This window comes from Oncorhynchus mykiss, chromosome 15, assembly GCF_013265735.2.
Source record: "Oncorhynchus mykiss isolate Arlee chromosome 15, USDA_OmykA_1.1, whole genome shotgun sequence".
In the NCBI taxonomy this organism is placed as follows: Eukaryota; Metazoa; Chordata; class Actinopteri; order Salmoniformes; family Salmonidae; genus Oncorhynchus; species Oncorhynchus mykiss.
In genome coordinates this window covers 40811948-40837626 of record NC_048579.1, presented here as the reverse complement: position 1 = coordinate 40837626, position 25679 = coordinate 40811948, and the positions used below count along the sequence as shown (strand labels likewise).

Here is a 25679-nt window from a genome sequence, read left to right as displayed (position 1 = left end):
GGGGGGGTCAATGTAAATTGTCCGGGTGCCATTTGAATAATTGTTCAGCAGTCTTATGGCTTGGGGGTAGAAGCTTCTAAGCTTCCCAGTGATGTTTTGCGCCTTACGCGCTACACTCTGTTGCGCCTTACGGCTGGATGCTCTCGACGATGCAGCTGTCGAACTTTTTGAAGATCTGGGGACCCATGCCAAATCTTTTTAGTCTCCTGAGGTGGAAAAGGTGTCGTGCCCACTTCACGACTGTCTTGGTGTGTTTGGACCATGATAGTTTGTTGGTGATGTGGACACCAAGGTACTTGAACCTCTCAACCCGCACCACTACAGCCTCATCAGTGTTAATGGGGGCGTTGCCCCTGAAAGTGGATATAATGCTGACGATCTGATGTTGTTTCAATGGTTCAAATTCAACATATTACTTACAAGATTTAACTGTTGAAAATTGGTAACAGTGATGACATAATCCTATGGTTGTAATGTCACCCACAAAACAACAGTTTACATTGATGACTTTATTCAAATCCAATGTATTTTCCACATAGACTCCACGTCACAATACGTTGACAAATATTTGTGCCCAGTGGGACATTGCATGTCATTTCCCTGCTCCACGTCGTTATACACCAGACATCATTACTATTGACTTGACCTCCTTATCGTGTAACTCAGCCCTGTCTGTGTTTCTACCCTATCCCTCTACTTGCAGTGCTTTCTGCTCCACTGCCAGTGAAAAACAATGACTTCTCAAGAGGAGGAAGCATCGTTCAGCAGGTTCTTCCAGTATGTGGAGGACAGTGGACTCAGGGCCTATGACGGACTGGTCATCCAGAATGCCTCTGACATTGCCCGTGAGAGCGACCGCGTCCGCAAAGAGACCAACTGGGCCTACCTTCAGGAGAAACACGATAAGAAGAGAAGACAGGAAGAAGCCATAAAGAGGTAAGACAAAGAGCTCATGCGCATGCACACAAATACGAACTAAGACACGTCATATGTATAAAAACCTGTGTGAAATCAATGACAGACTGTGGGACTGTGGGAATGTGTTAATTTTAACTTCACAGGACAATAACTTCACACACACATATACAGAGAAACACACACCAATGCAGTAGAGGAGAACTGGGACGAAAGTCACACTTTTTGTTTCATTCTAATTGCTCAGAGACTGATAGAACTAGAGACACCATATTTTATTACAAACAGACACGTGTCCTCCACCATTAGTAATTTAATTTCTAGGGTAAAAGAGCTGAAATTAAATAGACCGAGAAGAGAATTAGCCTAACGTTACTTTTGTACCTGCCGGTGGGGACTGAAGGAACACTGTCTCGGGACGGAAGTAAGTGCACAATATATGTCTTATCTCCATGTTTCTGGTTTGTAGTATGTTACTTTAAACAAATGTGACCGACCAGCTCAATTCAGTCATATGTAGCAAAATGTGAAATTGTACAGACTCAGAGCTACAAAATGGTATATCATACACTGCAGTTGAGGAACAATGGGAAAGTGATTCTGCTTTGAAAGTTGATAAACCCAAACCACTTTTGAGAAAATGGCACTTGAATGTTTTGGTACACCTATTGTAGAGCTCTTCTTTGTCTACACCTATTCAGCATTGTTCATATCCTCTTAAGTCTTAGCCCAACCCATCTCTTTAAGGATTCACATGCGAGGCCATGTGCTAAACAGAGTAATTAAGGTAGTGTAGTAAACAACCAAAGATTTCAAGACTAAAAGTGGTGAAAGTAGTAACCTACAGTAAAGAAAATATTGACTGTCAAATAAAAGTTTATTTTTCACATGCCCAGGATACAGAAGGTGTAAACAGTGCAGTGAAATGATTACTTTGCAAATTTGCATAGTAGTAATATCAAAATTAGAAAGTGTCCAGATGAAAATATTTTATAAATATTTTACACAAAAAGATAAATGCAACATACAACAATTTCAAAGATTTTACTGAGATACAGTGGTTTTTCCTTTAAAAGTTATGAGCTTATGCCGCGACTGTTAGTGGGAGATGGCGGCATTTTGTCATTGTACCACACTGTCACAGGAGGGAGTTAGAACGCTGATCTATCGGTAGTCTAAACTGTGGCAATTAATGAAGGTGTTTTCAGTCTGAGTCTTTCCTCTGGCACTGGAGTCCTGCATCAGGCAACAAAAAAACTGTCAGCGATCCTGGAGTTAAGAGAGAACTTGGGTAAATGCAATGAGGGAAATTCACTTGACGTGTGGACTGACGATTTTTGAAAAATAGGCAAGGTGAGATTTTGGTTTCTCTCAATCCAAAACCAGAAATAAAATATTCATAATAACAAACTGGCTTAATTTACAAATTAGTATGAATGTCTCACCCCATATTCACGAATGGCATTTCCCTTTATTCAGATTACAAATGCTCACTTCCAGTTATTTGAAATGAAATCTCCAAAATGTTGTTATTTTTTACAAAGTTAATCTGCTCCTGTTGTGAGTGTTCAATTTGTGACATTTGTCACGCCAGCCTTTGCTTTGGCTCCCCTTCCTGTTCAGCTCAGGCATTCGGCATCGCCGGCCTTCTAGCACCCCCACAACATGATGCTGCCACCCCCGTGCTTCACTATTGCTAAGGTCTTCTACGGCTTGAAAGCCTCCCCCTTTTTCCTCCAAACATAATGATGGTCATTATGGCCAAACAGTTTTGTCCCAATGTGCAGTTGCAAACCATAGTCTGGCTTTCTTATGGCGGTTTTGGAGCAGTGGCTTCTTCCTTGCTGAGAGGCCTTTCAGGTTATGTCAATATAGGACTCGTTTCACTATGGATATATATACTTTTGTACCTGTTTCCTCCAGCATCTTCACAAGGTCCTTTGCTGTTGTTCTGGGAATTATTTACACTTGTTGCACCAAAGTACGTTCATCTCTAGGAGAAATAACGTGTCTCCTTCCTGAGCGGTATGACGGCTGCATGATCCCATGGTGTTTATGCTGTACTTTATACTGTGGTTTGTACAGATGAACTTGGTACCTTCAGGCGTTTGGAAATTGCTCCCAAGGATGAACTAGACCTGTAGAGGTCTACACATTTTTTTCTGAGGTCTTGGCTGATTTCTTTTGATATTTCCATGATGTCAAGCAAAGAGGCACTGAGTTTGAAGGTAGGCCTTGAAATACATTCACAGGTACATCTCCAATTGACTTTGGCCATAATGACCATCGTTATGTTTGGAGGAAAAGGGGGAGGCTTGCAAGCCGAAGAACACCATCCCAACCTTGAAGCACGGGGGTGGCAGCATCACGTTGTGGGGTGCTTCGCTGCAGAATGGACTGTTGCACCACACAAAATAGATGGCATCATGAGGCAAGAAAATTATGTGGATATATTGAAGCAACATCTCAAGACATCCGTCAGGAAGTTAAAGTTGGTTGCAAATGGGTCTTCCAAGTGGACAATGACCCCAAGCATACTTCCAAAGTTGTGGCAAAATAGCTTAAGGACAACAAAGTCAAGGAAATTGGTGTGGCCATCACAAAGCCCTTACCTCAATCCCATAGAAAATGTGTGGGCCGAACTGAAAAAGCGTGCATGAGCAAGGAGGCCTACAAACCTCCCTCAGTTACACCAGCGCTGTCAGGAGGAATGGGCAAAAAATTCACCCAATTTATTGTGGTAAGCTTGTGGAAGGCTACCCGAAACGTTTGACACAAGTTAAATCAATTTAAAGGCAATGCTACCAAATACTGATTGAGTGTATGTAAACTTCTGACCTACTGGGAATGTGATGAAAGAAATAAAAGCTGAAATAAATAATTCTCTCTAATATTATTCGGCCATTTCACATTCTTAAAATAATCTTTTGATCCTAACTGAACTAATACAGGGCATTGGATTAAATGTTAGGAATTGTGAAAAACTGAGTTTAAATGTATTTCGCTAAGGTGTATGTAAACTTCCGACTTCAACTGTGTGTATATATATATATATATATATATATATATATATATATATAATGTCTTACAGAGCCTTTTCATAAGTCCACTCAAGTTTCTTCAACTATCTTGATTAGAGTACTGTGATTAGAGTGATGTTGTACCGTGATGCCAGCAGATTCCAGATTTCCTTTGCCGATCGTTCATCATCTTCAACCATCAGTGAGTCGAAGGCTTGAATGGTCTTGCTGGAAATGGAATACAATGTAAAAATGTTCAACATACAGTAAAGTCCAGCAGTCGATTTAATCTTGACGCACATGTCCCAAGTAGGCACCTGGAAATGCAAATGCGCTACGCTAAATGCTAAATGTACTCGTTAAAACTCAAACCTTGATCAAAATTCACAAGCAGGGTATTAAATTAAAGCTACACTCGTTGTGAACCTAGCCAGCAAGTCAGATTTTTAAAATGCTTTTCGGCGAAAGCATCAGAAGCTATTATCTGATAGCATGCACCCCCCAAAATGCCAGCTCGACACGTAAACAACAGATTTTGCGATAGACGGCGCTACCCAAAACGCAGAAATAAAATATAAAACATTCATTACCTTAGACGAGCTTCTTTCTTGGCACTCCTATATGCCCCATAAACATCACTATTGGGTCTTTTTTTCGTTTAAATCGGTCCATATATACCCAAAATAGCTTTGTATAGAAGTAGTGTCATTCAGAAAAATTCATCGTTTTTAAACGCTGCGTAATTTTTTAAAATTAAAAAAGTCGACGATAAACTTTCACAAAACACTTCGAAATCCTTTTGTAATCCAACTTTAGGTATTAGTAAACGTTTATAATCTATCAAAACGATTACAGGGCGATGTCTCTTCAATAGGTCCTCACTTCAAAAACAATGCAATCTGATCTCTCCCTGAACTGCATCCGGGTGAAGACTGGAGAACTTGGGGTCAGACAGATGGATTTTCCAACAATTAATTCGATTGAAAATTAGTACAATGGCGCCATCGTGCGGAATTTGTAGACGGTGCAGGCAAATTCCCATTAAATTCTGTTCTCCTTTAACAATTGGTGGAAGTGACTTATGGAAATTATTTTTTGCTTTCAGAGAGCAGTTTTTCTTGCGTTTTTCAATGAAACACACGCTCTGTTATAGTCACAGCCGTGATTTAACCAGTTTTATAAACTTCAGAGTGTTTTCTATCCACACATACTAATCATATGCATATACTATATTCCTGGCATGAGTAGCAGGACGCTGAAAAGTTGCGCGATTTTTAACAGAATTTTCAAAAAAGGGGGGGGTAGATGTAACAGGTTTTAAGCATTATTTTTGATCATTACTAGGCCTACATTACAGTATTGTAGCCTACTATACCTGTTAATTTTCCTGGGCTTCGCGATCGGCGTAACACAGGCAAATAGCACTGTCTGTGACCATAGTCCCCAAGTCTAACTGTATTTTACCGACATGTTTAATTAGTCAAGGTTCCTTGCTCTTCCGCACTTGATTGTTTATCAGCAGGACAATAGACTCCTACCGAGCTCTCCAAATGCATTGTTTTCTAACCACATCTGGATGGATCCAAAACTACTATGGGAATAAAAAATACTGAATGACAGAAATATTGGAATAAAATAGGCTAATGAAGGCATCAAATTCTTGCTTACTGGAACACCCAAAGTCATCCAATTGTTATTATAGGATTTGAAGCAATAGCCTACCTGTGTGTGGTCAACTATTTCAGCAACCATTCGTGCTGCTCTGAGACAAGCATGGGGACTGGTCTTGATAAATCAATGAGATTTTAGTTTTCACTGAATCTTTGTTTTGAGTTTTGGTTAGCCTACAATTTGGGTGTGGAAATGTACAGATTATTTTGCTTTTCACACAGTCACCGGTCACATTGTACAGCGCCATATTGTCCGTAAAGCCTGAGGGTTTAGTTTATTGTTTTTCTTGGAATAGAAACACCATAATATCAATCAAAAATAATTAAACTAAAATTCTTTAAATCAGTCCCATATACTGTGTTCATAAATTCTCTAGAACAGCCAATATTTAAAACAGTCAAATGCTTCTCAAAGATGCCCTCTGGTGGTCAAACTAGCACTAACTTGCATTAATGGCAACAATGGCTGACACTTACATAATGTGCCATAGAATTCTGCGGCAGCCTGCAAGCTGTGCTGCAGTACGATGCAACTTTTAAAGGAAGAACCACTCGCTTGAGAGTTCAAATAAGAAAATCAGGCAATTGAAATAAATATATTAGGCTCTAATCTATGGATTTCAGGACTGTGAATAAAGATATTCATCTGTTGGTCACATACTTTTTTTTAAAGTTAAGGGTGTGGATCACAAAACCAGTCAGTATCTGGTGGAACCACCATTTGCCCCATGCAGCACGACACATCTCATTTGCATAGAGTTGATTAGGCTGATGATTGTGGCCTGTGGAATGTTGTCCCAACTCCTCTTCAATGGCTGTGCAAAATTGCTGGATATCAGTGGGAACTGGAACACGTTGTCATACACGTCAATCAAGAGCATCCCAAACATGCTCAATGAGTGACATGTCTGGTGAGTATGCAGGCCATGGAAGAACTGGGACATTTTCAGCTTCCAGGAATTGTGTACAGATTCTTGCAACATGGGGCTGTGCATTGTCATGCTGAAACATGAGGTGATGGCGGTGGATGAATGCACGACAATGGGCCTCGGGATCTCGTCATGGTATCTCTGTGTATTGAAATTGGCATCGATAAAATGCAATCGTGGTCGTTGTCCATAGCTTATTCCTGCCCATATCATAATCCCACCGCCACCATGGCACACTTTGTTCACAACGTTGACATCAGCAAAACCAGTCACCCACATGACACCATACACGCTGTCTGCCATGTGCACATGTGTAGACATATAGACTATAGGAACCCATCCACTTAACTAGATGTGGCTAGATGTCACATGACCCATCAATTTAGACAGGTGTGTGAAGTGGTGTCTTTTGTTAAGACATGATGCTAGCTAGCTAGTTAGCTGGACAATGATCTAAAACCCCAACCCGTACTATTAGCAATACAAAGTGATTGTCATAGCTAGCCACATGAAATGCTGTAGTATGAATCTGCAAGTAGCTAAAACAAACCATCTAGGTTCAATGTTAGATAGCTAGCTAACAGGCTATACATATCAATGCAAATGGCTTTCTGGGATACAAATAAAATTGCTACATAGATTATACACGTAAAGTTAGCTAGCGAGCCAGCAAGATAATGTTTGCTAGCTAGCTAACAGTACGCTTTAACTTGCAATGAAAACAATTTCCTGAAAAAATGTAAAACCAATACAAATGTAGCTAGCTAGACTTTAACCCGTATACATGGAAGAACGCTTGGTGGCGGCATATCTTGTCCGTTTGGTTTGTAACTAGCTACAGCTTGTTTGGTCCGTTGCTGTGTTAAGTCACTCCGGATCACACTAACTGTGTGCAGAGAGTAGTCCCTCACAACTTTTTCCCACTGAGCTTTGTCGATAGTGCCTGCTAAACTTTGCTCAGCGATGTTGTTGACAGCAGAAAAAACACTTTTGCAGTTTTCCTTGGCTAACGTTATATCTTTCAAAAAAGCTGCGGTAGCAAGGCTTATCTACAAATACTTAGCAGCTCATGTTATAGACAGAAGCGTGCTACTCTCGGCATGTCCAGCCCATTGATTATCTCAGCCAATCATGGCTAGCAGTTTTTTTCCCGTGGCTAAACCAAGTAGACTCGTAATATAACATTTTTATTCATTTTTACAGATGGCATACAAGTTTGTCATTATAAATGTTCCAGAAGACATTTCTACAAAAAACACACTTTGATAATATATATATATATTTTTAAACATTCAAATGCATCTCCTGTGAAGTAGTGATGTACACCTAGCTTCTTGAAATGGGTCACAAATGTACTATACTGTACGTTTTAAATAAATATTGCTTTTGGTTCGACATTTATGAAAATGAACCACGTGTCAACATCACAAGGTTGTGTAACCATAATATTTTGTCTTACAATATTAATCGAATTAAAATAGATCAACTAATAGCTATTTTAACAATAATTTTCTCATCTCACTTTAACCTTTCTAGGGCAGGCGTTTTGCTAACAGAACCCCTCAACAACAATCCTTTGAAAAGGCAGAGAGCGAAATTCAAAAATATTTTTTAGAAATATGTAACTTTCACACACTAAAAAGTCCAATACAGCAAATTAAAGAAACTTCTTGTTAATCTACCCATCGTGTCCAATTTCACAAATGCTTTACAGCGAAAGCACAACATATGATTATGTTAGATCACCGCCAAGTCAAAAAAACACAGCCATTTTTACAGCCAAAGATAGGAGTCACAAAAAGCTGAAATATAGATAAAATAAATCACTAATCTTTGATGATCTTCATGCGATGACACTCATAGGACATCATGTTACACAATACATTTGTTTTGTTCGATAATGTGCATATTTATATCCAAAAATCTCAGTTACATTGGCACGTTACATGCAGTAATGTTTTGATTCCAAAACATCCAGTGATTTTGCAGAAATACTCATAATAAACATTGATAAAGGATACAAGTGTTATTCACAGAATTAAAGATAGACGTCTCCGCTAGACTGCAACCGCTGTGTCAGATTTTTTTTAAACTTCACGGAAAAAGCATAATCTGAGAACGGCGCTCAGAGCCCAATCCAGCCAGAGGAATATCCGCCATGTTGGAGTCAACATAATTTAGAAATAACACTATAAATATTCACTTACCTTTGATGATCTTCATAAGAAGGCACTCCCAGGAATCCCAGTTCGACAATAAATGACTGATTTGTTCCATAAAGTCCATCATTTATGTCCAAATAGTCACTTGTTGTTAGTGTAGCCCAGTAACCATCTTCATGAGGCACAAGCACTTCGTCCAGACAAAAACTCAAAATGTTCCATTACAGGTCGTAGAAACAAGTCAAACGATGTATGGAATCAATCTTTAGTATGTTTTTAACATAAATCATCAATAAGGTTCCAACCGGAGAATTCCTATGTCTGAAGAAAAGCACTGGAACGAGAGCTAACTCTCTCGTGACCGCGCGTCATGAGACCAAGGCACTATGCCAGACCACTGACTCAAGCAGGTCTCATGAGCCCCTCTTTAGAGACGGTTGACATTTAGTGGAAGCCATAGGAAGTGCAACTTGACTCCATAGACACTGTGTATTTGGTAGGCCAAGCTTTGAAAAACTACAAACCTCAGATTTACCACTTCCTGGTTGGATTTTTCTCAGGTTTTTGCCTGCCATATGAGTTATGTTATACACGGACATCATTCAAACAGTTTTAGAACTTCAGAGTGTTTTCTAACCAATACTAATAATAATATGCATGTATTAGCATCTGGAACAGAGTAGGAGGCTGTTCACTCTGGGCACGCTGTTCATTCAAAAGTGAAAATGCTGCCCCCTATCCAAAAAAGGTTTTAATGGGAATTGTAGTAGGATATCTTTCGAACCATTTGCAAAGGCTATTCATTATCCCTACAAATCATGCGCTTTCGTCTGGTCTTGATAGAATACATGTCTTTATTCTCTTCACAAACAGCACTCATCATGATTATCACATTTCCATTGACCCCCAAAAGCATAAAGATATACATTTTTAACCGCTAACCTGTTGATAAAAGCTTATGTGGAAAGCAGATCCATCAAGTCAATTGATTAAGGCATAATTCTAATAATGTTATATTTCGGTTTAAAACATTCTGTCACTTGTTGATACTTTGCTAACATTATAAAAGCAATATGAAAGTCATCAGTTTACATTGTGTTTACTTTCATGTCACCTGTCGCTCGTGTAACTTCTCCCAGGCTAACACCCAAGACTAGCTAGCATGATACTTGAAACCTATTGCAACGTAGACGCAGGGAGTCAGTGAGTTTAATGATAACGAACATGGAATGATACAAAACAAGAGAAGGGTCTGACATGGGAACACAAACAATACTACCCGATGACTGACAAAACTAGTGCTAGATAAAGGGTAAGTAATGAAGGTATTAATGAAGTCCAGTTGTGACTGATAGGGCCCAGGTGTGTGTAATGATGGTTGCCAGGTGTGCGTAAAGATGGGTTGCCAGGACTGGTGGCTAATAGACCGTTGACGTCGAGCGTCGGTGCGGGAGTAGACGTAACACCTATGTTGTAGTTTAGTCACAAGATGGGTTAAGAAAATGACATATGTTTGAAACCATAAACAATTAAACACTTTCAGTTCTGTTTTTTTACTTGCATTGCTCAAAACAGTTTTTTTGTCCTCTATAGTAGGAACATGCTGATTTCACCTAATCATTCTAGCTTCTGTGTTATCTGAGAAAATGGGCCTGTTACTATCGCCCCGTGTTACTTTGGTCCCAGCTCTCTCCTAGTACACACACAAACATATGTAGACTGAGGCAGCAAAGATGTACAGAATGAAATCCCTGGTTTTTCTTATACCATCTCACTCTCAAATGAAATCAATGTTTATGGTCACATGCTTCGTAAACAACAGGTGTATTGTAACAGAGAAATGCTTAATTACGGGCCCTTCCCAACAATGCAGAGAGAAAGAAAATAGAGAAATAATAGAAAAGTAATAACATGTAATAATAAAAGTAATGATAAATACAACATGAGTAATGACAACTTGACTACATACACACACGGGGTACCAGTACCGAGTCGATGTGCAGGGTTAATAAACAGTAGCAGCAGCGTATGTGATGAGCCAAAAAAGTTAGTGCAATAAGGGTCAATGTAGATAGTCCGGGTAGCAATTTGGTTAACTATTTAACAAACTTTTTAGCAGTCTTATGGTTTGGGGGTAGAAGCTGTTCAGGGTCCTGTTGGTTTCAGACTTAATGCATAGGTACGGCTTGCCGTGCCGTAGCAGAGAGAACAGTCTATGACTTGGATGGCTCGAGTATTATTTTTTACACCGCCTGGTGTTAAGGTCCTGTATGGCAAGGAGCTTGGCCCCAGTGATGTACTGGGACGTACTCACTACCCTCTGTTGCGCCTTGTAGTCAGATGCCAAGCAGTCAACGTAGCAAATGGTGATGCTGCCAGTGAAGATGCTCTCAATTGTGCAACTTTTTGAGGATCTGAGGGCTCATGCCAAATCTTTTCAGCCTCTTGAGGGGGAAAATGCATTGCAGTGCCAACTGTGTTGGTGTGTGAGCACCATGATAGATCCTTAGTTATGTGGACACCAAGGAACTTGAAGCTCTCAACCCCATTTCACTACAGCCCTGTGAATGTGAATGAGGGCGTGCTCGGCCATCCATTTCCTGTAGTCCACGAACAGCTCCTTTGTCCAGGATCCAGATGAGCTTGGAGGGCACAAGGGTGTTGAATGCTGAGCTGTAGTTAATAAACAGCATTTTCACATAGGTGTTGTCCAGGTGGGAAAGTGCAGTGTCGAGTGCAATATAAATTGTGTAATCTGTGGGTCCTTTGGGGTGGAATGTAAATTTTGGGGTGGGTCAAGGGTCTCTGGATGATGGTATTGAACGTGAGCTATGACAAGCCTTTAAAAATATGTCATGGCTACAGATTTGAGTGCTACGGGGCGATAGTAATTTATACAGATGACCTTGGCATTCTTGGGCACATGGACAATGGTGGTCTGCTTGAAGCATTTAGGTATTACAGCTCGGGTCAGAGAGATATTGAAAATGTTGGTGAAGACACCTGGTCAGCGCATGTTCTTTGTTTCTCTGTGACCACAGTCGGTCTTATAGCTGAAAGTGACTTTGGCTGAGTCTCTACCCCCATCCCTCCTCCCCCCACCTCTTTTAAGAGCACTTGAGAGAATTATCATAATAAGATCTGGGTCTGTCAAATGTTTGCATGATATAGTAGGGTATGACACCTGTACACTGTGAATGGAGCTGGAAGTCCCCTGACCACATGGTACTAATGGGGATGTTTGGATTAGAGTCAGATTTCAGCTAGTGTCTGTATCAGGGAAAGTGTGTTTATGAGTGTGTGTGTGTTCAATCAGTTGTTGGGAGTCTAAAACTCGAGTTTTGGAATTACGAGCAAGATTTACTCCAATATTTCTACATGATGAATTGAGCTAGCTATCCTATCATGTTATAAAATTGTTACTGAACAGATTTGTAACTGTACTTTGGCTGTATCTACAGTATGTGAAGAAAGTGTATTCATTCAGTTGAATGGTGCATAAAAAGTCAAGACCATGACCTTCAACGTGTATAAAGTAAAGACCATTCAAAATTGTTAAAAGGGAGACCACCATGACAAGCTAAAAAAAACATGTGATAGAGAAATGGATAGATGGATTTCCACTCCAGAATTCTTACTGATGGACAGAACAACATAATGTAACTCCAAGTCAATCACACTTCTGTGAAATCAAACTGTCCACTTAAGAAGCAACACTGATTGACTATAAATTTCACATGCTGCTGTGCAAATGGAATAGACAACAGGTGGAAATTATAGGCAATTAGCAAGACACCCCCAATAAAGGAGTGGTTCTGCAGGTGGTGACCACAGACCACTTCTCAGTTCCTATGCTACCTGGCTGATGTTTTGGTCACTTTTGAATGCTGGCGGTGCTTTCACTCTAGTGGTAGCATGAGACGGAGTCTACAACCCACACAAGTGGCTCAGGTAGTGCAGCTCATCCAGGATGGCACATCAATGCGAGCTGTGGCAAGACGGTTTGCTGTCTCTGTCAGCGTAGTGTCCAGAGCATGGAGGCGCTACCAGGAGACAGGCCAGTACATCAGGAGACGTGGAGGAGGCCGTAGGAGGGCAACAACCCAGCAGCAGGACCGCTACCTCCGCCTTTGTGCAAGAGGAGCAGGAGGAGCACTGCCAGAGCCCTACAAAATTACCTCCAGCAGGCCACAAATGTGCATGTGTCTGCTCAAACTGTCAGAAACAGACTCCATGAGGGTGGTATGAGGGCCCGACGTCCACAGGTGGGGGTTGTGCTTACAGCCCAACACTGTGCAGGACGTTTTTCATTTGCCAGAGAACACCAAGATTGGCAAATTCGCCACTGGCGCCCTGTGCTCTTCACAGATGAAAGCAGGTTCACACTGAGCACATGTGACAGACGTGACAGAGTCTGGAGACGCCGTGGAGAAAGTTCTGCTGCCTGCAACATCCTCCAGCATGACCGGTTTGGCGGTGGGTCAGTCATGGTGTGGGGTGGCATTTCTTTGGGGGGGCCGCACAGCCCTCCATGTGCTCGCCAGAGGTATCCTGATAGCCATTAGGTACCGAGATGAGATCCTCAGACCCCTTGTGAGACCATATGCTGGTGCGGTTGGCCCTGGGTTCCTCCTAATGCAAGACAATGCTAGACCTCATGTGGCTGGAGTGTGTCAGCAGTTCCTGCAAGAGGAAGGCATTGATGCTATGGACTGGCCCGCCCGTTCCCCAGACCTGAATCCAATTGAGCACATCTGGGACATCATGTCTCGCTCCATCCGCTCCATTTCACCACAGGCTGTCCAGGAGTTGGCGGATGCTTTAGTCCAGGTCTGGGAGGAGATCCCTCAGGAGACCATCCGCCACTTCATCAGGAGCATGCCCAGGCGTTGTAGGGAGGTCATACAGGCACGTGGAGGTGCTACTGAGCCTTTTGACTTGTTTTAAGGACATTACATAAACGTTGGATCAGCCTGTAGTGTGGTTTTCCACTTTAATTTTGAGTGTGACTCCAAATCCAGACCTCCATGGGTTGATAAATTTGATTTCCATTGATAATGTTTTTGTGATTTTGTAGTCAGCACATTCAACTATGTAAAGAAAAAAGTATTTAATAAGAATATTTCATTCATTCAGATCTAGGATGTGTTATTTTAGTGTTCCCTTAATTTTTTTGAGCAGTGTATTTTTAACACTTTTTTGGTTACTACATGATTCCATATGTGTTATTTCATAGTGTTGATGTCTTCACTATTATTCTACAATGTAGTAAATTGTAAAAATAAAGAAACACCCTGGAATGAGTAGGTGTGTCCAAACTATATATATAGTAAACATATACACAGCAACAACACAGACATTTTTTATGTAACCCTAATTTTACCAGGTAAGTTGACTGAGAACACATTGTCATGTACAGCAATAACCCGGAGAACAGTTACAGAGGAGAGATTTATGAGCCAATTGTAACCTGGGGATGATTAGGTGGCCATGATGGTATGAAGGCCAGCTTGGGAATTTTGCCAGGACACCAGGGTCAACATCCCTACTTTTACAATAAGTGCCATGAGATTTTTAGTGACCATAGAGAGTCAGGACATCTGTTTAACATCCCATCTGAAAGATGGCAACCTACACAGGGTAATGTTCCCCCCAATCACTGCCCTGGGGCATTGGGATATTTTTTTAGACTGGACGAAAGTGTGCCTCCTACAGGCCCTCAACACCAGTTCCAGCATAATTTGGTCTACCATCCAGAGACTGACCAGGACCAACCCTGTTTAGCTTCAGAAGCAAGCCAGCAGTGGGATGCAGGGTGGTATTCTGCATGAAATATATGAATGCCTTCAAGGTATATACAAGATAAGTATCACACAAATCCATTTTCATTGAAAAGCAATACTGATTCTGGTACAATAGTGTTAGTAGCTGTCATGTCTGGACTATCATTGAATGTGAAGACTTATTTATATAAAATCAGTTCTCTAAGTTTAATTATTACGTGATTAAACGAATCATGTCAACATTAATTAGCTAGGAAGTCGGGGCACCACGGAAAATGTTGAGATTTACAGAGTTGTAATTTTCTGAATATAACTTTTCAGACATTTTAATATCTGATCAATTAGTCATTCTCATTAATGTATTATTATTACCTCATCAGTTCTCATTACTGAACACCACAAACCCTTGGATATCTGCACGAACACTAGCATACATCATGAATCAGCGATATACAAATGTACTTAGTAAATAAATAATTAACTAAACAATCACACAGAATTAAGAATTACATAACAAACAAACAATAGATATTTGGGTTACTACATGATACAAAGAAAGTCCCTAGCGGACAAAGCCGATATGACGGCTTGGTAGACCAAGGAAATTGGTGGGGACTGAGAGAGCGGGAAAGACTAAATGGATTCACCACACACAGTGGATAATTGTACTCATGGACATGCATATACTTTGCACATGAACGGCTGCTCATTCTGAAAGAAATTGCAATGTACATGTTTATGAATGGATGTCGTTGTTGTCTCTCCGTTGAAAACATCAAATCGTCCTGTAGAGTTCCTCAGAGTCTCTGGTTAACTTTCCCAAAAGTCACAATGTCTTTCGTGGTTGTAGGTGGTTAGAACGCATACTTCAGAGTACCATTCAGAAATGTTCTCATAGAATAGATTGCTTCGGCGGTTGGCGGTATTCTCGATCTAGGTTTACGTCATTTCTAGCTGCAGGCTAGTAATTCATGTCGTCTAGAATTTTCTCTTATTCTGTAGTGATCTATAGTCTCAGAGTTGAACCATTTCCAGCCATGTAGCCAAAACTACAGCTGTATGGTCTCTGTGGCCTATAGAATTGTAGCAATTCCAACGTGGGGACTCCTTCCCGGCGTTCTCTGACTTAATGCACATTTTGTAGTAAGTGGGTTTTATACTCTGTGGAAAAAGGGGCGGTTCTATGACGCCTAATGTGGGCTCACGGGGGGTGTGGCCACTGACTAGTTAATCTTTATATGAAACTCTATAGGGCACATGGACCGCTATACTCTCATTTAGAAGGTTAACATCACATTATATATTTTCACAATATTTAGATGTAACCCTGACAGCTGCGAAATGTACACTTTAGGAGATACAGTTATGTGTGCTCTCTATCCTTCATGAGATTACCAAATGAAACACACTCGTCATAACTGTCCCTTAAGTGTGCACGGACCATTCCCACATTCTCAAAAGTAGAAATATTGTTTTATTCTCCCGTTTTGGGGATTAGGAGTTTGGCCAAGTCTCTCACTGTGTCCCACAGTTACACTTTCCAATCTCAATAATACAGACCCAGAAGCAAATATTTACGACTGTCATAAACTGTGGAGAAAGAAAGAGAGAGGGGGGGGGCTATGATTCTCCCCCCAGGGCACGTCATGACATAGCTCTCTTGGTTTTAAGACCTGAGTCTGAACACTGATATACTGCTTATTGGCTGTGCAGTGGATGTGTAAGATCCAAAATTATTTATTCACCCCTCTTACATGTGAGCTCTTTGTAAATGTCTCTGAGATTCTCTTGCTTTCTTCCTACAATCTTACCACAGACCATCATTCATCAGGTGTATGATAATGACAAGTAGAAGTAATCAGCATTTTAAAATGAATTGATTTAGTAGACTGTTTAATTATTCTGACTGTTCATGTCTATTAGATAGAAAAGTATATTGGCAGTGTAAAAAAATGTTGCTGTTGTAAAGTAAATTTTCTCCAATTCTCAATTTATTTTAATTGAGCTGAGGAAAATGTTGCATTTTTGAAGCTAATTTCCAGGAATTCTATGCATTTTGCAATGGATAGTACTGTGTTTCTCTTCTCAAACATAACAAAATCAATGGGCATGTGCCCTGATTGCCTGGGTCTGGGATTTTTTATTTATTTGATTGTTAGTTCTTTATGATGGTATTATTGAAACATACTTATAGTTATTTTTCTGCATGATTTCTATCTGGTTTTGGTCATTAAAGTTGACACTGAAACAGTTTTCCATCCCAAAAATGACCACTTCAGATGGTAATGAGTTAGCATGCTAACTGTTCTTGTAGACTTCTAGTCATTGCGCTAATTCTAGTTAGCATTTGCTCGTGAAACTACCTCTAACTTCCTTCATACTGGCGACAGAGACATAAAAATGGTATCCATAATGGTATTCTGTTGCCGCTAACAATATTTATAAAACAATTATTTTTCACATGCAAAAATCCCCCAAAATATTTTTTTTTGTGGACTCCCTGCAGTACCCCAGTGTGAAAACCACTGCTCTATAGAATAGAGAGCAATAGTAATGGCTTATTTTTGTGAACACTAACTCCACCATGTCTCGTTGGCCAAAGCTTACTATGGTTGCTCAACTTAAGTTGAGTTTTGTGATTTTGCTGCTGTACTTAGAGGTAATTTGTGGTTTAGTAGGTACTACTTCATTGCTCCAGACCAGCGCAAGGGGAAGTTAGAGCACTGATTATGCTTTTGGGTTCCAAAGCGCTACTGTGTCTCTAACTGACAATGAATGGGCGACATGCACCAAATAGAAACTGATAATTGTGCACAACTTCAGTATTACTTACTAAAACTCTTGTTACACTAAGGTTTTTATTCTAAGAGAAACTTAGACTACAATCAGGGTGTGGAAATGTTAGGATTATTTTGCTCTTGCTGTAGTACTGTAGCCTACTCCCGACTAGTCAAATTGTACAGTGCTGAGTGACATACCGGTCTAAGATACTGCATTGCCGTGCAAAATACATTGCTACAGATGCTGGTTCAAAGGCTGTGACTGGGAGAGGCTTTTGTAGGCTTTTGGTTTATCTCCCTCTAAAAAAAGAAATGAATAATTCAAAATAACAAAATGGCTTTATTTACAAATTAGTAACAATGTCTCAACCCATGTTCAAGATTGTCCCTTTTCTCGCTCACTTTACGTTATATGAAAACAAAATAATCTCCAAAATATTGTTATTTTTTAAACAAAGTGATTATATTTATTATTCATTATTTTAGAATTATATAAAAGCCCATTAGATATACTCACAGATATATTATATATATACTGTTTTTCACATGCGTAGCAGGCAGTGAATTCTGCAAACAACATTTCTAGAATGGGCTATTAGCAGGTCAATATATATTGGTCGTATTGGTCATGGCTCCCGAGTGGTGCACAATGGGATTGCCTTGTAGTTCTCCAGTTTTATCCACTGAGATAGCGGTGGGCGCACAAGGCTCAAGGCACGAGGGCGTGGGACGCACCGCAGAGCAGTGCACAGAAGACGGACCTAGCCCATGGGGGAGGGAGGAGGAGGAATGGGGGGTGACCCCAACCCCGCCACAGAGAGACACTTTAAGGGGCATTGCATTAATAATGGCGCTGACTAAGGAAACGGTCCCGCTGTTCTTAGTGCATGTCTGCAGCTTTTAACTAAAATAATGTAACTAATAATGGTGCAAAAAATACAAGTTAGATATGATTTCAGAGGGAAAAAATTATGACATTTTAAAGTGTTAGACCTCTCGCTAAATGAGTCAATCAAAAGGTAGACTAAAATGATTTACAGAAATATTGGAATAAAATTCTCTCATGAAGGCAAACAATTTAGAATCCTCCAAAACAATTATGCTGTAGCATACTCCCGATTTTCCATTCCATCCTAGCAGAAACCCTGAGGGTTTAGTTTTTCTTTTTACTCGGAATAGAAATCCCATAGTTTTAATCAAATGTATTGAGACAAATTTCTTAAAATCAATCCCATGTACTATGTTATTACAAAAAAGTGTAAAAATTCTCTATTAATGCCAATATGGGAGACGATCAAATGCTTCTCAATGAAGCCCTCTGGTGATCAAACTAGCACCAACTTGCATTAACGTAAAAAATGGCTGACAATAAATAATGCGCCATAGAACGTGTTATTTGTTTACATTGGATAAAAGTAGAAACTCAGCTGCAAAAATGGTATATCATACATTGCATTTAAGGAACAATGGGGAGGTATGTCAAGCCCTGGCCATAGAGAGGCTTTTATTCTCTATTTTGGTTAGGCCAGGGTGTGACTAGGGTGGGCATTCTATGTTCAGTTTCTATGTTTTGTGTTTCTGTTACAGGAATTATATTCCTCTATGTTTTAATACCCAATTAAAACTAAACACTCTGTCAATTCATAAGAATTTGTAAGACTCTTATTTGTATAAAATGGACAGAGACCAGTCTTAAAAGTCAACCAGCAGTGTTTATTCTCAAGAGTACTGCCCATTATACATTTTACCACAGGTTATAAACTGAAAATGACGTCATTAGTTTTAGTACTAGCCCGTCTCATCTCCGCTCCAGTACAATGGCTGTATGATTCTCAAGCTTTCTCACATCGTCTCTCCCTATTAAGATCATTTATGAACAGAGCCAAGGTCTGCCTGTGTAGATAATCATTCTAGCCAGTCTGGCTATAAGTTCATTAATTTCTACCAAGGAAGACATTGTTGTAATTCTTGATTATATTTAGACACATTATATTCAGTACTAGGATTATAAAGAAAAGTCATACATATACAGTAATATAATAGTATTCTGATTAGTCAGTCCTGATTGAAATGTATACATAATTAGTCATTATTGATAAGGGAATTTTTAACATATCCACCCTATGATTAAATATTATACATAAAATCACACATGTAGTTATATTGAAATATTAAGAAGCATACTTCTATTTTTATTAGAAACATTTCTTGTTATCAAAATATCACTTAACATAAACCATTACTTGCATTCGCACTGACTGTTTTTAGGCCTACATCAGAATCATAACTCTTCTAATCAGGATTTTCGTTACAATCTTCATAAAAAGTCTAATATTGAAACAAGATACAACCTAACCTCCCTAAATATCAAAAATGGTCTCATCAAACATAAGTTCCCCACAAATGAAGGATCCAGATTCGTCTACTTGTTCTGTAGACATGCATTCAGCACTCCACGGGTCAGAACCTGGAATCGGCCCGTACCTCAACATCTGTTGTCATCGATTTCTCCAGAGTCCTGGAAATAAGGCCTCGTTCACAGGGAATTAGACAACAGCCCCATAAAACTAAAACAGTCACACAGGTGAATGTAGCCCATAACACAGTGATCATAATATTTTTCCATTTTCCAAACGTACTATCAAACCAATTAGTCAGATAAGTATCCACCCCAGAGTTTTCTGCCAAACAGTGAGCCAGGGTGGTCAAACCAGCTGAGGCTTCAGTAACTGATCCATCCGGAGCTGTGTCATTTGGGATGAAAATACAACACATGGTCTCGGAGATCACACATACTCCTCCCTTTTCAGCCAATTTCAGCCAATTGTCCCAAAGCCACTCCTTTGTTGTCTTGGCCGTGTACTTAGAGTTGTTGTCCTGTTGGAACGTGAACCTTCGCCCCCCTCTGAGGTCCTGAGCGCTCTGGTGACCCTGACTAGTCTCCCAGTCCCTGCCACTGAAAAAACATCCCCACAGCATGATGCTGCTACCAGCTATGGTAGCTGTAGCTATGGTGCCAGCTTTCCTCCAGACGTGACGCTTGGCATTGAGGCCAAAGGGTTCAATCTTGTTTTCATCAGACCAGAGAATCTTGTTTCTCAAGGTTTGAGAGTCTTTAGGTTCCTCTAAGCTGGCTGTCATGTGCTTTTTACTGAGGAGTGGCTTCCGTCTGGCCAATCTACAATAAAAGCCTAATTCATAGACTGCTGAAGAGATGGTTGTCCTGGAAGGTTCTCCCATCTCCACAGAAGAACTCTGGAGCTCTGTCAGTGACCATCGGGTCACCTCACTGACCAAGGCCCTTCTTCCCATGACTGCTCAGTTTGGCCGGGCGTCTGTCGCAAGTTCTGCTGTTTTCTTGCTTATGGAATAGATGGGGTTTATAGAAGATATGATATGCATATAACTGGTAGATTTGGATAGAAAACACTCTAAAGTTTCCAAAACTGTTAACTTCTTGATGCACCCATCCCGTTAGCAGGATCATGTACGTCAACATTCGCTGAATTGCAGTGAGCCAAATTCAAATTAAATACTAAAATATTTAAAATATTTAGTATTAAATACTAAAAATATTTAATTTAAAAGAAATTTCAAGTGCAATATAGAAAAACACAGTTTAGCTTGTTAATCCACCTGGCATGTCAGATTTCAATAAAGCTTTTTGGCGAAAGCATACCAAGTGTTTATGTAAGATCATCTCTCTCACTAGACAAAATATTACAAACAGCTAGCCAATTAGATTGGTCACGAAAGTCAGAAAAACAATAAATTAAATCGCTTACCTTTGATGATCTTTGGATGTTTGCACTCATGAGACTCCCAGTTACACAATAAATGTTCCTTTTGTCCATAAATATTATTTTTATATCCAAAATACCTTTTGTTTGGCGCATTATGTTCAGAAATCCACAGGCACGAGCAGTCACGACGTCGCAGACGAAAATTCCAAATAGTATACGTAATGTTCACAGAAACATGTCAAACGTTTTTTATAATCAATTCTCAGGTTGTTTTTTAAATATATAATCGATAATATATCAACCGGCACTATCTCTTTTTCAGTAAGAGAGGGAGAGTCAATGACTGCCCCACTATGTTACTCAAGCAAAACTCATGGAACACCCAGCTATCCACCGACGCGATATCTTTCTCACTCATTTTTCAAAATGAAAGCTTGAAACTATGTCTAAAGACTGTTGACACCTTGAGGAAGCGATAGGAAAAGGAATTTGGTTGATATCCCTTTAAATGGAGCGAAGGCAGGCTATGGAACATGGAGCTTTCAAAATAGAGGCCACTTCCTTGTTCAATTTTCCTCAGGTTTCGCCTGCAATATCAGTTCTGTTATACTCACAGACAATATTTTGACAGTTTTGGAAACATCAGGGTGTTTTCTATCCCAATCTGTCAATTATATGCATGTTCCAGCATATGGGCCTGAGAAATAGGCCGTTTACATTGGGAACATTATTTTTTGAAACCTCTCTGTTCTCATGCAGCCCTAATGCCCATTTAAAGGGATATCAATCAGATTCCTTTTTCTATGGCTTCCCTAAGGTGTCAACAGCCTTTAGACATAGTTTCAGGCTTTTATTTGAAGAATGAGCGTGAACGACCACATTGTGTAAGTGGATAGGTGGGGGCTGAGTTGTGTGCAAAAGAGAAAGGCGGCCATTGTTACTTCCGGTCCTAGTGAAAGGCCAACTGTCCCGGTTGATATATTATCGATTAGATATTTGAAAAACACCCTGAGGATTGATTCTAAAAAAAAATGGCATGTTTCTGTGGACATTATGGATATAATTTGGAATTTTTGTCTGCGTTGTCGTGACCGCTCTTTCCTGTGGATTCCTGGGCATAACGCACCAAACTAACGGAGGTATTTGGAAATAAAAAATATCTTAATGGAACAAAAGTAACATTTGTTATCTAACTGGGAGTCTCGTGAGTGAAAACATCCGAAGATCATCAAAGGTAAACGATTAATTTGATTGCTTTTCTGATTTTCGTGACCAAGTTCCCTGATGCTAAGTGTACTTATTGTTTTGTCGAACGATCGATAAACTTACACAAACGCTTGTATTGCTTTTGCTGTAAAGCATAATTTCAAAATCTGAGACGAGAGGTGGATTAACAAAAGGCTAAGCTGTGTTTTGCAATATTGCACTTGTGATTTCATGAATATGAATATTTTCTAGTAATATTATTTGATTGTGGCACTATGCTATTCAGCGTTGCTGATGACAATTATCCCGGATCCGGGATGGGTGGTTCAGAAAAGTTAAGGATGCTGCCCTTATCATCACCAAGCCTATCTCTGACCTTTTTAACTGGTCTCTCCTCTCTGGGGAGGTACCCATTGCTTGGAAGGCAGCCATGGTGCATCCTTTATTTAAAAGGGGAGATAAAGCTGACCTCAACTGTTATAGGCCAATTTCTATTTTGCCCTGTTTATTATAAGTGATGGAAAAATGTATCAATAATCAACTGACTGGTTTTCTTGATGTCTATAGTACTCTCTCTGGAATGCAATCTGGTCTCCGCTCAGGTTATGGATGTGTCACTGCAACCTTAAAGGTCCTCAAATGTCACCATCGCCCTTGATTCTAATGTTGTGCTGCTATTTTTATTGACTGGGCCAAAGCTTTTGATACGGTAGACCATTCCATTCTTGTGGGCCAGCTAAGGAGTATTGATGTCTCTTAGGGGTATTTGGCCTGGTTTGCTAACTACCTCAAAGAGTGCAGTGTATAAAGTTAGAACATCTGCTCTCTCAGCCACTGCTTGTCACCAAGGGAGAACCCCACGGCTCGATCCTAGGCCCCACGTTCATATCAATTTACATGCGCAGTAGGAAGCTCTCTCATCCGTTTTTATGCAGCTGTTCCCTCCCCTGACCTTGTGTTAAACGCTCCACAACAAAGCTTTCTTAGTGTCCAGCAAGCTTTCTCTGCCCTTAACCTTGTTCTGAACACATCCAAAACAAAGGTAATTTGGTTTGGTAAGAAGAATGCCCCTCTCCCCACAGGTGTGATTACTACCGCTGAGTGTTTAGAGCTTGAGGTAGTCACCTCATACAAGTACTTGGGAGTATTGCTAGATGGTACACTGTCCTTCTCTCAGCACAAATCAAAGCTGCAGGCAAAGGTTAATTCTATACTTGGTTTCCTCTATTGTAATAACGCCTCTTTCACCCCAGCTGCCAAACTAACCCTGATTCACATGATCATCCTAGATTATGGAGACTTAATTTATAGACCGGCAGGTAAGGGTGCTCTCAAGTGTCTAGTTGTTCTTTAACCTCTTGAAGCTAGGGGGCACTATTTTTATGTTTGGAAAAATAACGTTCCCAAAGTAAACGGCCTATTTCTCAGGACCAGATGCTAGAATCTGCATATAATTGACAGATTAGGATAGAAAACTGTAAAGTTTCCAAAACTGTCAAAATATTGTCTGTGAGTATAACAGAACTGATATTGCAGGCGAAATCCTGAGAAAAATCAAACCAGGAAGTGGCTTCTATTTTGAAAACTCCATGTTCCATAGCCTCCTACTGCTCCATTTAAAGGGATATCAACCAGTTTCCTTTTCCTATCGCTTGCTCAAGGTTTCAACAGTCTAGAAACAGGCAAGGGTCAAACCCGGGAGGACTAGAAAAAGGAGAATGCAAAAAGCAGGAGAATGGAAAAAACGCTGGTTTACTTGGAAACGCACAAGACGAACTGGCACAGAGAGACAGGAAACACAAGGATAAAAGCACTGCGGAAAACTAGCGACACCTGGAGGGGGGGGAGAAACCAAGGACAGGTGAAACTGATCAGGGTGACATTAGAATTAAAAATGGGAGAAAGATTGTTCAAACAATACTTCTTCCTGCATTGGATTTTGGTGATATTGTTCACATGCATGTGGCAACCTCTGTTTTAAAAAACCCTGGTCGCAGTCTACCATCCCGCAATACGTTTTATCAAAGGGGACAATTTTAGGACTCATTATTGTATTCTGTAAAAAAAAAAATCTCTGTAAGAAGAGAGCTGCATTCTCTTTTTTATATACAAAGCAATCTTACAGAAACTCCCTCTATATGTAACATCATTAATTAAGATAAGCATCATACGTTACCAAAACCATTCACAGGAATGGATAACACTAGGGATCCCTCCAGTCTCCACAAATTTGGGAAAATCTATGTTTAGTTTATTTGGCCCTAATTTGCTAGTGACACTCAGTCAGTTTAAATTATTGATTGAGGACGTTTATGTAGTTAAATGTTAAATGTGTGTAAGGGGTGCGTAACTGGTGGCAGGGGACGTAGGAGAGCAGAACTAGGTAATAGCCGGAGCAGTTTAATTTCAAAACCAACGGCATAAAGAAATATCCAACATGGGTGCAAAACCCGATGACATCAGTAAAACATGTGCACAAGCACTTACAACAAACATTTCGGCACAAAGACATGGGGGGGAACAGAGGGTTGCGAACACTGGGGCCTCACTGCGTTGAAGGTCTGCGCTGGCTTTCTGGCGCAGCACGGCGCGCTGAAGGTGAACATGAGCGGCGTCCCATGTCTCCTCCACGCACCGGAACCTGTTGTCCACCGCAGGAGCCTCGGTCTGACTCTGATGCCAAGGAGCCAGAACGGCTGATACCCCAGTACGCACTGGAAGGGGGAGAGGTTAGTGGAGGAGTGGCGGAGTGAGTTCTGGGCCATCTCTGCCCAGGGCACGAACGCCGCCCACTCCCCCGGCCGGTCCGGGCACTAAGACCTCAGAAACCTACCCACATCCTGGTTAAATCTCTCCAACTGCCCGTTACTCTCGGGGTGAAAACCCGAGATAAGGCTGATCGAGAACCCCAGATGTTCCATGAACGCCATCCAGACTCTCGAAAGTGAACTGGTGACCCCGATCAGACACTATGTCCTCAGGCACACCAGAGTGCCGGAAGACATGTGTAAACAAGGCCTCCACAGTCTGTAGGGAGACTGGGCAGAGGGAGGAGACGGCAGGACTTAGAAATATGGTCCACAACGACCAGGATCGTGGTGTTACCCTGTGACGGAGGAAGATCGGTAAGGAAATCCACTGAAACGGCCGATGTGGAACGGGTAAGAGCTTACCTTTGGGCAGGTGCCTAGGAGACTTACACTGAGCACACACCGAGCAGGAGATACATAAACCCTCAAGTCCTTAGCCAAAGTGGGCAACCTGTACATCCCACTCAGACAGCGCACCGTCCGACCGATGCCTGGATGACCAGAGGAGGGTGACGTGTGGGCCCAATAGATCAGCCGGTCACGAGACAGCAGACGGAACGTACAGATGCCCAGCGGGACACTGGAGGGGAGTGGGTTCTGCATGTAGCGCCTGCTCAATGTCCGCATCCAGCTCCCACACTACCGGCGCCACCAGGCAGGT

General features: G+C 40.8%; 1 protein-coding gene across 1 annotated transcript in view; it reads left to right on the top strand.

Moving 5' to 3' along the window:
• Positions 1-25679, top strand: part of nyap2a (neuronal tyrosine-phosphorylated phosphoinositide-3-kinase adaptor 2a) — a 102164-nt gene that overhangs the window by 5852 nt on the left and 70633 nt on the right. The window contains exon 2 of the mRNA XM_021563189.2: positions 704-936. Within this exon, the coding sequence (XP_021418864.2) occupies positions 734-936 (203 nt within the window). The 5' untranslated portion in view covers positions 704-733. The remainder of the gene's footprint in view (positions 1-703; positions 937-25679) is intronic.